Here is a 16,814-nt window from a genome sequence, read left to right on the forward strand (position 1 = left end):
TGTGAAAATAGATATTTCTTGGATTAAGGAAATTAGTCTATGTGTACAGAAAAAAATAACAAAAATTAAAATGGAAAGTAATAAAATGATGCTTAAAGCCTTTGTATGACATGTGGAACAAGGTCATCTGTGAAAACAAACTTCATTTGTATTGTTTTTATATAGTGTGACTCGACTTAATCATATTATTGTTGTAATTTGGAAGGCACAGGTTGAACCTAATGTGCCCTACAACTGGCACTACTTAGCAAGTAAAGAAGGGACAATTAACTTATTGAATTTATCTGTCCCTTCATTGCTTGCGAATAATTTACAATCCTATTGACATGGCATTTTTATGGTTGGGTATTTTGGAGGTTTAGGGATATAATGATTTACCCAGAATAGTTTGGCTAGTTGTCAAATATTAAACTGGGTATACTTTGCATCATTGGTCATCTATTAATGGAAACTAGTACCAAAGGGATTTCAACCTACCCCAGTGGGATGAGAGGAAGATCCAGTATTCACCAGTTAATACGTAGCATTTGTCAAAATAATCATCCTTACTGAAGAAAACAGAACTTCAGGTTCATCAGGTAACTTTATATCAATGAAAGACCATGAATACTATATTAAGTGAGAATGTGAGCAGTATTTATAGGCATTGCATGAATAATAAATAAACAATTAACACAAATTTTAAGTAATACACATGTTCACAAAAGGGATGAGGACATGATATCTCTGTGTCAGTTAGACTGAGGGAAATGATATCAGGCCATGAAGGAAGCATTTCAAAAGCAGTAATAACTGACACACAATGTATGCCTATAGCTTTCTCTCTTTTTCCTTAGTAGTAGTATTGTCACATTTTTATTGTCACCTTACAAATACAGTATATACTGTATATATAATATACAGACATACAGTATATGTATAAATATATATATATTCTCAAACAAGTTTGAGAGAACCAATCTATATATCAAAACAGATGTACACTTACTAGTTTATACAGTATACCCCAGCAATCTCCCAAGATGTTGGGGTGACAGAGTCGACAGGACGGACATAATGATAACAGCCATGGCAAACTTATGGACAATTACATGGCTCACCCAAACTACACTCACAGGGAAAGTGTTGGAAGTCAAGGAAAGGGACTTAAGATACATCAGTCTAGTACCAAATATGGAAGAGAGGAGAAACTGTCAGCCAGTTCCCTGAGAATTGACAAGAAGTAGGCTATGCAAACTGTCGAAAAACCAAAAATTTTCTTCAGTGCAAATATGCAGCATTAGCCCTCTTAAAAAGGAGCTAAAATAGAGTTTGTACACTTCTGATGTTTATTATGTTTGTCATATCAACAGATACTATAATAATGACTCGTCTTTATTTAGCTGGTTTGGTTGCATTTCCCTGTTTAATCGAGGGTGTCATCAATTCACAATTTGCGTACAGTTGCCATAATTTTTATGCAAGCTTTCATGCCATGTTTTCTATTACGAATACCAATGTTTCTGTGGGAAGTTCCATGCGCACATTTCAAGTCTCTTTTTGTGCATATGCAAGCTTTTTGGATACTGCAGCACTTATTATGAGCCACCATTCTACTGTCACCGACTCACTGTGATTTGAGTAAGATAAAATAAAAATTGTTTAGTAGAATAATTTCAAAAAATAAATACATCTTTTTTCACACTGTTCTTAACATACAAATTCACTGCTCAAGAAGAATAAAATCTGCATGCACATTGTATCTCCAAAATGTATTAATTCAGAGATTAAATCCTAAAATAGAATGTTTTTAATTATGCATTGCAAGATATAGAAGGTTCTTATGTTCTCAGGACACACTTCGTGGTCAGAGTGGTTTGATGGTCATGTCTAAAATGTCACATACTTTAATGTAGTGAGGTTGAGCAGTTACCAAAATGAGTATTTCAAGATGGATGAGCTGTTTAGCCTTCAGTTTTTTTTTGCTTTTTTTTTGTCTATGAACATTGAAAAATCAGGGCAAGTCTTTTTGACCTCTCTGGCCAAGATGTGCCATTATCTGCAGGCACATCCACCTTGAGAAAAACCTGGGCCTCAAGGTTACTAATTCAAATCCACTTACTGTATCACCTTGAGCAAACCAACTGGTTTTCTTGTACTTTAACAGAACAAATATTAAGTGTTTTATAATAATAGGCCATTTATGTAATGATGGCTGGCTATCTTAACTGAAAGACAAAGATGCCAACAACCCTATTTCCAATCAAATTTGAGGAAATAAAGTTTTAAAGGTCACTAGCTTTGCAAATTTAAAACAAAAAAATGTTTAATACGAGGAATAGAAAATTTTACTCATTCTAACGCTAAGAATGCATTGAATCTTTCTCTAAGATGGCTCAGTAAATAGAGTAATGCTAACTGATTAAAGTACTTACTGTATGTACAACCATAAACTTCAACTCTCATCCCAATTCCACCACCAGGACTCCATTCCAGAGGTATAAATTTCAGGAACCTGGTCTTAATTGACTGTGGGAATTTATAATGCACAACCCCATCTGCATCACTGTTCCCCGGTAAATCCTGTTGATAAAGAGAAAAGCATAAAACACATCTCAGTTATCCTGCATTAAAATGTGGACTCCAAGGAGGTATATTATCTTTCACTGCAGTCTCTAAAAATGATGATGATGGGTAAGTTAGAATTCAGGAGAAGTAAAAGTAAGCATTTAATGTTTTAAAATAGCTCAATGAGATTTTATGTGAACGTTTGTGAATTAAAAATCAAATCTTTGAAAAAAAAAACTGAGAAATTATCCTTTTAACCTCTTTAGTCATTAATGTTGCTTCATCAAAAATAAAACACAAAGAAGTACAAATGCCATCTGTATCCAGTTAATTTCAGTAAAACACTTTCCATTCATTTCACTTTTAGTACTCCTGAAAACCAAATTGGTCAGAAGAATTACTCAGCTGGTTCAAAAAGCAAATTATTAAGACAGGCAAATAAAGCATAAAAGAATGAATAACTAATTATCTGTTATCTGCAGCATTTTTCCCAAACAGGGACAGAGCAGAATTAATTCATTACAATAGAAGCAAAAATGGAGAAAAAGGCCGACTGTGTGTCGCAAAGGGGAAATACTGCAATGCCACTAGAGAGCCTAACTATAAGAAATGATAAAAATGTTTGGAGTCTGATCAATTAAGTGAAACACCAGTAAAACAAAACGTCTTTTAATTTTTTAACATAATCCTCAAGAAACTAGCATACACATTTTACAGTATATATAAAAAAAGATTTTATATGCCAGTCTAATCAAATGCTTTGCATTGCTCGGGCAGCTACTCTTCTGTGGTTGACCTGATGCCTTCCCCGTTGACATAGCACATCCTGTGGAGACAGCCCTTCAGATCAGGTAGCAGGTTGTAGTCCCGGGGGGCCAGGTCTGAAAAATGGTGTGTGAGTCGGTTGTACCCTCTGTTTAAATCCACAGTTTGCAGCAGTTTGTGCATTGTTGTGAAGCAGAAGGGCACCAGTCAACAGTTTTCTTCCTTGCTTTCCTGGACAGCCACATATCGAAAAGCAAATCAGACTGGTTATGTGAGCCTTTTGTGGTATGTAATTAATATGGAATGTAGTCTGTAACCCATAAAATGTGGGCACATGATTGGAGATATTACATTGCAATTCTTGTAACATGCAACACATTTCCACTCTCTGGTGCTGTGACGAGCAGGGACATGACATCCATTGAACTCAAACATTTCTGACTGCTTTTCCCAGCATATTTTTTAAAGGAAATTAACTAATTAAAATCATGAAGTACATCAGGTCACCCTCGATGAAGCACACACAGCACAAACAATGTGGAAATGTACGGTACATCTTGCTGAAAATTAATAAGAAATCATGCAGGCATTCTTGGCAAAATAGTAAAATGAATTGATGGCACAGCATAGCAAGCTTTATACATTTATCATAGCCACTTTATGTTCTAATAAATGAATGACTACCATTTTCACATGGACAGTTTTGCTGACGAAATGTGTTTAAAATTTGCTATTTCCTAAAACTGTTTCTATAGCTTTTGGGTTATTCACGAGTGACAAATGGTTAATTGTATGAAGTAATGCTTTCTTACTTAAATGTTCTGACAGAACCTTCTGATCAGAGCATAGCATCACCACTTAGACATATCCTTTTTCTATACTAAATTCACAAAAGGGGTCTCATCAAGCTCAATTTTTGCCACCCCTCATGCATGCACAGAAAATTTAAGTGCAAAACTGTACGCAAAGTATGACCACTGCTTGTTGATTTTTGTCCAAGCCTAATAGATATGGCATGTAGTGTGAATGAACTCCTCTAGCAAAACAAATTGAAAAGTATCGCTTTATCCGCTGTGTTACTGCAACTATAGCTAATCCACTCCAACACAGGGGCATGAAAACTGGCATCTGCACTCCCCCATTCATTCCGTGATGCCCTTAAAAAGTCACTGTGATTTTTCTCTCCTCGTGTACTGCACCTCTCATAGACGACTCAGCCCTGTTAAAGAGTGGTGTGAAGCCCCGTGCTGTACACAGTGGAAAGCAAAAATATACCAATGCAATTTATGAGCATGTGCGTCAGCGTTTTACAAGTTCAAGCTTAAAATAAACTGTTTCTGTTTTTTTTGTTGTAGAATAATAATCCTAGTTCATGTTCAAGTTCTTGGAAATAAACCATGAATTATGCTCTTATTCATGAAAGTTTAGTTTCCATTCAAAGTGCAAAAAAAATCTTCAATTTTGACATCATTAAATAAAGCATAATATGGCTGTATGTTCTCTTATATATAATTACTACAAGTATTGATATGAGTTTCCTTCTCTATACATTGTATTTTTAAATGAAACAATAATTACATAAACAGATCCAGTACATGCTGCTTTTTTAGGTTTGTATTTCAATGTTAATGATAAAAGGAAAAGATCCCAATGGTAGTGTACATTATTGTACAGCAAAATAAACGGAGGAAAATAAACAGAGACTCAACAAATACTTGGAAAATGTTATACTCCCCTTCCCATTTTGATTCAGCTCAGCTCCAGTAAGTTATTAGGTTTTTTTTTGGAACAGTAAAGTAATACAGTAGATTTTTACAATAAAAAGTTTATTTACTGCAAGTATTTGTAATACAAAGTTCACTTCTGCAACATTTTCCATTATTTCTTTTAGGGAAAATTACTCTATTTTACAACCCAAAACAGAAAAATTTGGGACAGTATGGAAAATTTCAAAAAATGCAGTAATTCTTAAATTTACTTTGCCTTTTATTTCATTGCAGACAGTATGAACTCAAGACATTTTATGCTTTGTCTGGTCAACTTAATTTCATTCAGCAACATATTCTAAAGAAAGTTGGGATGGTAAAGCATTCACCACTTTGTAATGCCGCCATTCCTTCTCTCAACACTTAAAAGAAGTTTTGGCATTGAGGAGACCAAGCAATGAAGCGTTTCAGGTGTTATTTTATCCCATTCTTTGCAGATCCTCTCAAACTTTTCCAGGTTGGATGGCGACTGTCAGTGGACAGTTATTTTCAAGTCTCTTCTCAGCTGTTCAATTGGGTTAAAGTCTGAGATTTGGCTGGGATGCCCAAGGGCACTCAGAGAGTTTGTCCCTATGCCACAATTGCATTTCCTTTGCTTTGTGTGCAGGGTCATTGTCCTGTTTGAAAGTGAACCTTCTAACCTTCCAAGACTGAAATCAATTGTGTTCTGGAGCAGGTATTCATTAAGGATATCTCTGTACTTTGTTCCATTCAATTCTCCCTCAGCTCTGAGTGATCTCCAACTCCCTGCTACTGAGAAAAAAAACACCCTTAGCATGATGCTGCTACTACCATGCATCACAATGGTTTAGGGTAGGTAATGAGTGGTATCTGGTTACCTCCAAATATCACGCTTAGATCTGAGGACAAACAGTACAATCTTGGTTTCATCAGAGCAAAGAATCTTGTTTCTCATAGTCTGAGAGTCCTTTAAGTGTATTTTTGTAAATTCCATGCAGGCTTTCATGTGTCATCTGGCCACTCAGGCCTGCCGCCAGAAATATTTGGGCTCCAGACAACTGGATGTGTGTGGGCCCCTCTGCCTTTCCCCGGGTCCCCACATGCCAAAAGAAATCAAGCGTGAAGGGGCCCCGGACTAGAGTCCCGTTTGTCCACCACCCCCCCCAACCCCCCCAGCAGTGGGCCTGGGCCACTCTTTCACAAAGCCCAGATCGGTGGTGTGATGCGGTGGTGGTTGTGCTTATGGAAGTATCTTCTGTCTCCACACAGGTTGTCTGTAGCTCAGCAAGAGTGACCATTGAGTTATTGCTCAACTCTCTTACCAAGACCTTTCTCACTGATTGCTGAGTTTGGCTGGGTAGTCTTATCTAGAAAGGGCTGTGGTTATTTCAGACATATACCATTTACTAGTATTTTGGAGGCCAATGCATTTTTTGGAACCTTCCATGCTATAATAATTTCTTTTGTAGCCTCAACACAATCTCTGCAAGCTCTACAGGCAATTCTTTTGACTTCATGGCTTGTTTTTTGCTCTGATACACATAGTCATCTGAGGGACTTTCTATTGGCCAATGTGTGCCTTTCTTAATCATGTCCAATGAGTTGAATTGAGGGTGGACGGCAAAACAGTTGTAGAAGAATCTCAATGATGGTCAATAGAATGGGATATACCTGAGTCAAATCTGAAGTGTCATAGCAAGAGGTCTGAAAACTTGAGTCAGTATGATATTTCAATTTTTTATTTTTAATACATTTTCAAAATTCCTGAACTCCTGTTTTTTCTTTGTCATTCTAGGGTATTTAGCATACACATACAGACACACACACACGCACATATATATATATGTATGTATATCACTATATATATATATATATATATATATATATATATATATATATATATATATATATATATATATATATATATATATATATATATTGTCACACACATGTGCATAGGAGGCAGCTAATGGGTTTGAATGGGGGCAATTCCGAGCCAGACCGAGATGTGGCAGAGTGCACTGATTCTTTTTCTCACTTTTCTGCAGACTGTTCACGGGAAATTCCACCTGGCCCTGTTGACATCACTTCCAGGTCCAAACCTAGGGATGAAAATCCTTCCAGTTCTGTCCCATCTGATGCAATTTCCGGGCCCAAGCCTATGGACAAAGACCCTTCCAGTCCTGACCCCTTTGACATCACTTCCTATACTGGCCTTTAATAGCCTCCACTTTTCCCCTTATTTCTGTTTTGGACTCCGATTTGTGCACATCAGTGCTATCACTTGTTTCAGTTTTGCAGCCAAGATATAACATTCGGGTGGCTGCCCCAAATCTTGCTATGGCTCTTTGTCACGTTTGTGACAATATATATGTATATAAAGATATACTTATATTGCATATTTTACATTTATATATATAGAAATTAATCAGAACTTTGAGTCACTCGTCATACCTTTTCCTCCCTTATCATCCTCCACATCAGAGAATAGTATGCTTGTATTCTCCGTGGCCCCTCCTTTGGGCATTTCACCTCTGCTGATGACTCATCCTGCCAGAAAAGCACCAGTTGCATACTACCATAAACAATATGCACAAGGACGTCACTTACTTTTAGTATTGCTGTATCAAATATGAAAAATCATTTATAAAATTCATGTTCAGCACAAATAGTTTCAGTGTTCTTTGGTTCATATTCTCTCTAAAAAAAGAAACTATTTCTGACCACTGTTCTAGATGACATTTATACAAAACACTGTAACATCTCATATTAATATTAAAAGGCAACCAAAGTTTTAGCTACAAGACCACCTTAGTATAGTTTTATCTTAAAAGGCGCTAAGTATTTTTTATAATTGTGCTTTAATAAGTGTATTCAGTTGACCTTTTCATGTTTTATGAGAATGTGAGAATTAGTTTAATCCTAAGGAGTTGTCTTGGGCAGTAGTTTGGAACAGCTGTCTTGCAGGCTTGTTGCTATTAATTACTGTTTTGTATGCTCAAGATATTTTTGTGGACATATTATAATAGGATATGTTAATGAGATAAGGAAATTGGCCAGGCAGAGCTCATAATTGCTTTGTTTTGCAGATTAGACTTTTGTAGAGTGAAATTAAAAAAATTAATCGTTTCCCTTTTTCAGATGATAGATGCATCTCAGTTGGCTTCAAAACATTTTACTGAGTTTTTTTATTCCAATTTATACTTTAATAAATTAGATCTGCAAAGAGTAGAGTACAGTCAAAAAGAAAGTTTAAAATGCTGAATTTAAAGACTTTATGTGATACAGGCATGCATTGTCTTCAGAAGAAAGAGCTTTAATGGACCTATTTACTTTTAACCTGTCCTTCTACATTCAAATGTGTGAATCCAGTGAGCGAGGTAACTGCCCTTCCTTCCTTAGCTGTTTTTTTTTTCCGTAATTAAACATATCAGCTAACTATGAGGACTAAGCTTCATGAGAACTACACTTCTCTGACATGTACCTGCTCTTCATACTATTTTGGCCTTATTATCTTCAATTACTCTAACAATAAAAGGAAGTGGACATTTTCCACTGATTTAAAAAAAGAGTGATCAAGTAAGAGCAGGGAATATTGCAGTTGCTGATCCCAGCCTGATTACACCTGCATAGAAAATGCATATTCTCATTATGGCTGTATGGTTTGCCCCTGGGAGTTTTGTGTTCCTTCCATATTGAAAAAATATGAGTATTAAAATAAGAGAAGATCCAAAATGACCTTATGTAAATGTGTTAGTTTGTGAGTAAATATGGCCTTTCATTGAATGAAGTTCAATTACATATGTGCACTGATACCTGTAAATATAGATTTGTGCTTTATTGGTATTTCAGTTTTTAATATGTAGTGTTCTGAGCCTAAACTCAAAGAACAGTACAATATAAAAATAAATGGATTTGATTCAAATTGAAGTTCTTGACTTATACATAACACTTCCATGATCAGCTCCACTCTTCCTGTTTTGATCCTGCAGGCAGCAGGAGCCAGAATGCTGAGATGTTAAAATTTAAAACCTGAAGATTAACAAGAGCAAATTAGATTAAGTCAAAAGAAACAGGGAGGGAGTCCTAATGTTAACACTTTTTAGTTTTCTCTAAGCTAATGAGAATAGTAGTAGGCAGAGCAAAGCTAACACATAGCCAGTGCAGCCAAGATATCAGTGATACCAGTAAAGAGCTAATGAGCTAATGGCCAAAATCCAATATAAAAAATAGTTTTCAATGTCTGGAAACAAAGCAAGAGATCCGCACATTATTTTGTTTTTATTACTTCTTATTATTGCTGTGAATGACACAGAACGTAAGTAAGAAAACTCCAAAAATAGGACACCATTTGGTGACTGCTGTCACCTTTGCATGTGTACAGTGATGTCACAGTCCTGCCTATATAATGTCACACCCTACAAACCAGACATAAACTATATACAAAAAAACAGGAATTTTTTTTTTCAAAAAATAATAACACTGTATTGTAAAAGCTGGAACGGATAGTTTATTTGTACTATGTGAATTTAGTAGAGTACATTGTTGAAACATTAAACTAGAGTTCCAAGATTAGGATGTGCATTAGTCACCCCAATGGAAAGGGTAGCAGAACTTTTTTATGTCCTAAGTGAGGTGGTCTACAGCAAGAGTTCTCAAAGTCGGTCCTGGGGGCTCACTGTATTTTCAGGTTCTTGCTTCAAGCAGATTCATAACCAGTGACAACAACTGATAGCACTGATCTAATTTAATTAGCTACTGTTTTTTCTCGTCTCTTATTCTACATTCAGAAAAGCACAGCAGCATGATCTTTACTATGGAGGAATATTTCGGACAAAATGAAATAAATAAATAAATGCGTAAATAAATAAAAGTACTGTGAAATGTGAGCATAAATAAATAAATGTGTCATGAAATGAGAGCCTTAATAAATAAATATGTCATGAAATGAGAGCATAAATAAATAAATGTGTCACGAAATATGTTTTTCGTTGCTTATTTATTTATTTCATTTTGTCCGTAACGTTCCTGCAAACCGTCATGAAATACGGCTTGAAATAAAACTGTCACTTTCACTCGTCAAAGTTGAGAGGGTGGGCTCTAACACGCCCTCTATTTACTGATTGGTGAATCGATAGAACAAGAATTAATTAGAAAAATGCTTACTACTGCCGATGAAATGGATTCTGCCGAAGATATTACGTATTTCAGAGAGAGAGTTGAAGATTTATCGGAAGAAATTACAATCTGCAATCTGTTGTACTTTTAAACCGCATAACAGAAGGTGTTCTATTGACTTAGCTGGAATGTCAAAGGATGGATGTCCAGAGCAGGGTACTGCATCACCTGAACTGGAGTGTAGTAGAGTCCGTTCCACCTGTTCTTCTATAATTTCAAAAACAGTTTCATCTATATCGGAGTCTAAAAGGGCCGCCAACATTGTAATTTCTTCCGATAAATCTTCAATTCTCTCTCTGAAATACGTAATATCTTTGGCAGAATCCATTTTATCGGCAGTAGTAAGCATTTTTCTAATTAATTCTTGTGCTATCGATTCACCAATCAGTAACTAGAGGGCGTGTTAGAGCCCACCCTCTCAACTTTGACGAGTGAAAGTGACAGTTTTATTTCAAGCCGTATTTCATGACGGTTTGCAGGAACGTTACGGACAAAATGAAATAAATAAATAAGCAACGAAAAACATATTTCGTGACACATTTATTTATTTATGCTCTCATTTCATGACATATTTATTTATTAAGGCTCTCATTTCATGACACATTTATTTATTTATGCTCACATTTCACAGTACTTTTATTTATTTACGCATTTATTTATTTATTTCATTTTGTCCGAAATATTCCTCCATACTTTACATGACATTTAGAATTTTTCCCGGTTTTGCTATAGATTTAAATGCTTAACTCTCTTTTGTTGATTTTATTTTGCCCTTTCTCTGTGCAGTCTGCTCCCTTCATTGTGTCTTAATAATAACAACTAAAAACGAGCAGAGTAGACACCCAGGCATACAACCCTGAATCATGAAAGGCTACAACTACTTTAGCATCAGACCCACTAATCTTCTTTAATAAACCCCTGTGTGCGTCCAGGTGTCCATATGTGTGTGTCTTTTGGTGAAGTACACATGCGCGAGGCTCGGTGCGACACGCACGACCGGCATCGTGGATGCACACTCACTGGAAGTTGGGCACACAGTGAATGGAGTAGCCGCGCATGATAAGCAAATAAAGGACATCATTGCTGGGGAGACCGTGGACGACACACACACTGGAAGCTGGGCACACAGTGAATGGCGTAGCCGTGCATGATTAGATATAAAGGACACCATTGCTGGGGAGAGTGCTGATTGGGTAGTCGCAGCCACACACATAAAATCCATTGCTGGGGAGATGCCACGCATACTTCCCCGTGCATGTTTACTAACTATCTACTAACAACATGCCACCCATAAAAAAAGGACACGTCAAGTAGGACAAAAGACACAGACACTCAAATCATATATAAGTAACAACTCCTGGAAGAACGGTCAGCTCAGCAAGTAAACATCAACAAAAGAAAGGCTGAAAGACAAAGAAAAATACGAGCAAATAGATTGATTGAAAAAAAGAAAATGAGCGTCAGAATATTCCCCGTATTGATTTGGCTCTATCCTCTACTAATTTACCCTTTACCTTAAGAAGGCAACAATTTCCAGTTACATTAGCCTTTGCCATAACAATTAATAAAGCTCAAGGGCAAACCTTAGAAAAAGTTGCCATTTACTTGCCAGAACCAGTATTCAGCCACGGTCAGTTATATGTTGCATTATCAAGTGTTAGAAGTTTTACAGATGTTGTTGTCAACGTTGTAGATGGTCCTAAACAAGAGTGTTTACAAAAAATGCTGTCTATAATAAAATTTTATTGAAAAATTTCCTGAGGTAAAAAAATAAAAACATCATATATTCATATATTGTGTATTACAGATTGTTATAAAGTTTTACACTAAGGCAATATTAATTATACTTACTGTATTGTCATATATGTTTCTATTTTTAATATTATTTTACTTTTACTTTAGGCTTCTTGCAAAAATATTTTTAACAAAAAAATTAAGACAACGAACAAAATGAGGTCAAGGTCCCTTGCCATTTAATACAGACTGTTCCTACTAATGTTTATGCACTACTGTTCTAGCGCCCGTTATTGTAACGGGCTTAATGTCTAGTTAGTAAATAATGGATTAATTAAACAATTAGAACACCTGGAAAAGTAGAATGAAAATCAATATGAAAATATTGTTACAAAGAAAAAAAACACATTATTCCAATATAACTGTTTAGTACATTTTAATAATTTTAATAACTAATTAATAACTTGTTTTTCTAATTTCTATATTGTTCCCAAAACACAGAATTAATGAAATAACAGTTCACTTAATTAGCCCCGGAGTCCAATTAAAAACAGAAGCTGGTTGGAATAAAATACCTCCAGCCACAGAGGGTCCCCAGGACTGAGTTTGAGAATCCCTGGTCTAGAGCTATTTAACATCACATTGTTTATAGCAGGCACGGCCATAAATATTACTTTGTGTTAATGAACTGTACATTACCAACAGTGATTTGCAAAAGTTTCAGTTCACAAAGTTTCACAAACGTGACACTAAAAATCATTTATTAGGTGATTTAGCAATTACAACATGCAAAAGTCACCAAAAAGAGTTTTTTTCTTTAGGATGGGGTATTTTTTTTTTTTTGGTCGACAAAGAATAAAGCCCCTATAGTCTCATTTACATGTCTGTGATTACCTGCAGCAGCATAATTCCAGTAATCCTTAGCACACCACTAAAATCAATTTTATTCAAGCCTCTCATTAACATCACTGCTTAAGAGCACAGTGCATTTTGTAAAATTGTGAAATGCTGCATATTTTCCACATGAACACAAACCATATATATTACTGTTTTCACCAAAGGAAAACTCACAACAAGCAAAATAAACACCCCCTTCCTCCGCCACACTCAATTTTCCACAACATAGAAACCATCTTTCCTGTTTCTTGATTCTTGCAAATAAGGATTAGGATTTGCAAACGTCAAGCACTTAAGAGTTAATCTCTATCTACGACACATCTTTAGGACTGCGACAAAATTGTCATCATGATTGGCAAAGTGGGCATCGTACTACCAGAATAATCACAACATATTTCTTTTGGCTCAACAAAATGTCTACAGAAAACAGAAAATAAGTTTGGTGATTTGTTTTTATCCACTGCAGATCTTTGTTTAAATAGTAAATGACATGTGGTATAAATGCAAGAAAAGGCTTGAACACAGGAACTAAATTCTTTTCTTCTTGTATCAATGGCACAGAGTTCACTGGAAACAAAACTCCATTTGTTTCATGATTTGGTTTTCAAAGTGAAATACTGAGATTTGCAGAAAATTCAATAACTAATCGCAAACGTACACTATACTAATAAAGAATTGCTGGAATTAAAGAGGAATTGCTAAAAAGTTAGTCAACTTTTAATGTGGAAGTTTTACTTATTGAACATTTTATGCTAGAAGAATTTTGTTGCAGTTTGCCACAAAGGCATCTATAATACTTACTTCCTTTTCTAGTTGGGGATGTACATGATCATTGTCTTTCAGCTTACTGAGATCATTAGGGTACTTTAATTTTAAGTAAAATCACATTTTACATTATTAACACCATTCTCACTCATAAACAATTTCATGACGATAAACACTGCAGAATATTATAAACATGTTCAATCCATGGTAACAGTCTAATGTATTGAATACAGGCTTATTATTATTATTATTGCTGTATCTTATTGGGACGAGTAAATAGGAAGGAAAGCTATTGAAAAATACAGTTAAAGACCTGCATTGATTAGGGGTTGGGTAATCATAATTTACATTGAAAGAGGATTTCAAACTAAATGCATTTTAATCATTCACCATTCTTATTTCAAAATTTATGCCTGAATAATTTTTTCCAATATATTTCTATTGCCATTTTTCAGGGATATACCTGCATTTGTGTGGCTGACGTATACATAGCTGCCTTTTATGTAAACCTCAAGTGACAGCTAGCCAAACTACGGTGTTGCCATTGCTTAGTGACATAATGTGTTAATATACTGCTTGACCCTAAAATAAACCAGCCTTAGTTGGTTACTAAGTTACTAAGTTTATAGTATGCAACTATGTTTTGACATACGGATTCTAAGAGGAATTATAGGTACAAAGTCAAAAATAACAGTCAATAGGCATCATAGTGATAGGTTTCCCACACACGAGGGATATTTTCTGTACGTCGCATAAATCATCCGAGATCAGATGCCTCATCTTGGATGAGTTAATGCCAGTAAAGCTCATCCGGGATAAGTCGGTTTTTCAAACGCAGCCGTGTAGTAGATTAGTTTAGCTGGATCTACTCATCCGAGATGAATGCGCGTGCCCGCGCTGATTGAAAAGCCCATATACTGTATATTGAGTCTAGAAAACATGATCAGCAAGTCTGTGATAGGCTGCAACAAAATGACGAAAGAACGGGCGCATTTTTATTTCACACAAGCAGAGCAGGACCTTTTATTCGAAGGATATGAAGAATTTCAAGATTTAATATGCACAAGCAGACCAAACCAGAAAAGACGGCTGGCAAAAATTGGCCGGCAAATTAAATGCTAAGTAGTATGCATTGTACTTACTGAATGCAGCGTTTCATTTCCTATGTTTCAGATTAATTATTATTTATTATGTCATAATTCCAGATCAAATGTGAGCACAAGGAGAACATGGGAACAGGTTAAAGTGAAGTACAAGAATATACTTCAAATTGGTAAATATTGGTATATAACTATTTAAAGAAATGTTGACATGAAGAATCATATAATATAAAAACATTAATTTTAAAGCTAATAAGAAGGCAGACAAGCGAAAAACAGGTGGAGGTCCACGTGGTCCAGACCTAACCCTTGCAGAAGAGGTGGCTCTCCAGAAAAATGCCCATCGCCTTGTTTCTGAGGGCATTTTTTTTTGTTGACTGTTGCAGGGAATGTCATATCCCTAGAACTTGTGTCTGACCAACGAGATATTGACGAAGGTCAAATATTTGATGAAGACACTGTGTCTGATTATTCATCAGGAGGAGAGGTACATTTTCCAAATAATGTTTGATCAAACTCCACTCTGATCAGTCCCATGTGCCCCAATTATATTTGGAAAACCTGGGAAATGAGAATGTTAGGCTGATCGTGAGATTCTTTATGGAACTGTGAGTGTTTTTGCCTGTGTACCTTCTATGGCATGAAACGCCTCTTTTATTGTCTGCACACGCAGGTGTCCAGGAAACACTATGAAAACCCAAAGAGCCAAACAGACTTTACAAATTGCCTGGCAAACTTCACTTTTAGATAGATTTTTTGCATCGCCTACAGTATATAAAAAAAGTGCCGCTTGCAAAAAAACTCCAAGCAATGCATACTGTCTGTGTGGTTGTGAGAGCCCGACTTCACCTAGTTTCATTTCGAATATAAGGTGCTAATAAATCTTTGAGGTACAATATTTCCCCTCGGCTAAAGCAGTACCTTTTGAAAAGAATTTCCTCCGGAAACAATAAACGATCTGGGCGATCATACAAAACCCTCTCTATATGAAATTCTCTTCTTATAATTTGCGCACCGATATCAATTGGTAGCTCAGTCATGAACGGCAAAGCCATGACTGAATGAATTCCATGCACGGAAACTGATTAAGTGTGTGAGCTAATCCTTGTTTACATCGAACAAACCTGCTCCGAGCAGGTTTGAGGATTTGGATCTGCTACTATGACAACACATCCAGCATGAGTTTCGAAAAACCGACAGATCCAGGATCATGCCAAATCGTCAACAATTACATCTGGTTAAACGAGTAATCCACGTATGAAAAATACCCCCACGGAAACGAAAATACCCTTGTGAAGCTTGCGTGACAAGACACAAACTGTAAACTTGTTATCTTTCAACAGTCTTCTGTTGTGAATTGTTTAGAGTCATATTAAACCTCTGAGGGAGATGCACATAAAGAACTAGTTCAATAGTGTAACTGATTTCCTGTAAATTTAAAGAAGAGGTTTATACCATGTTTATTCCAGTTCCTTTGGAAGATAGCAAGTTACAGCACCTTTAGGAGCACTTGTGCTTCTCTGGTTGACCCTTGAGTCTCTTAACAATTATGTCACTAGCTACTGGCTTGATGACAGGCTGAAAAGGAAAAGTTTGAGTTACAGTGACAGAACAGATGAGATTGTGTAATACCTGGGGATAAAACACTATAATAGCTTGGGCAGTTATTTGTAAATTATTCATTAGTCATTTTTTTTTCTGTATTTTGTCACTTTTTTTTTTTGCTATACTTTCTTAAATTTACTTTCTTAAATTTCTTAAATCAGAGAGCAGTGAGATACTTCAACCTATCTTGGCAGCACAAGGTGCAGAGTTTGAGTGAACTATAGACCACCCTCTCACACTCACTCATAGAGAGCTAATTTCAAAACAGAAATGTATTAAAAAAATACAGTATTGGGATAAATTAAGATACTGGAGTATGAATGCACAATCATTTGTAAATAATAATTTTAAAAAACCTCAATATAATGCCATGTTACTACTGCTTAACTTCACATGCTTTAATTATTATCTTATTGTCTTGGCTTATCAAGGTTGAGAGTCAAACATGGTATTGTATATGAAAAGGCCATACCACAAATTGTACAATTATTTTTCT

The 16,814-nt window shown here is 35.8% G+C and overlaps 1 protein-coding gene across 1 annotated transcript in view; it reads right to left on the reverse strand.

Moving 5' to 3' along the window:
• LOC120531252 (contactin-associated protein-like 5) overlaps positions 1–16,814 on the reverse strand; it is a 558,720-nt gene that overhangs the window by 326,019 nt on the left and 215,887 nt on the right. The window contains exon 4 of the mRNA XM_039756501.1: positions 2,415–2,562. Within this exon, the coding sequence (XP_039612435.1) occupies positions 2,415–2,562 (148 nt within the window). The remainder of the gene's footprint in view (positions 1–2,414; positions 2,563–16,814) is intronic.

The sequence above is a fragment of the Polypterus senegalus genome, chromosome 6 (genome assembly GCF_016835505.1).
Source record: "Polypterus senegalus isolate Bchr_013 chromosome 6, ASM1683550v1, whole genome shotgun sequence".
In the NCBI taxonomy this organism is placed as follows: Eukaryota; Metazoa; Chordata; class Cladistia; order Polypteriformes; family Polypteridae; genus Polypterus; species Polypterus senegalus.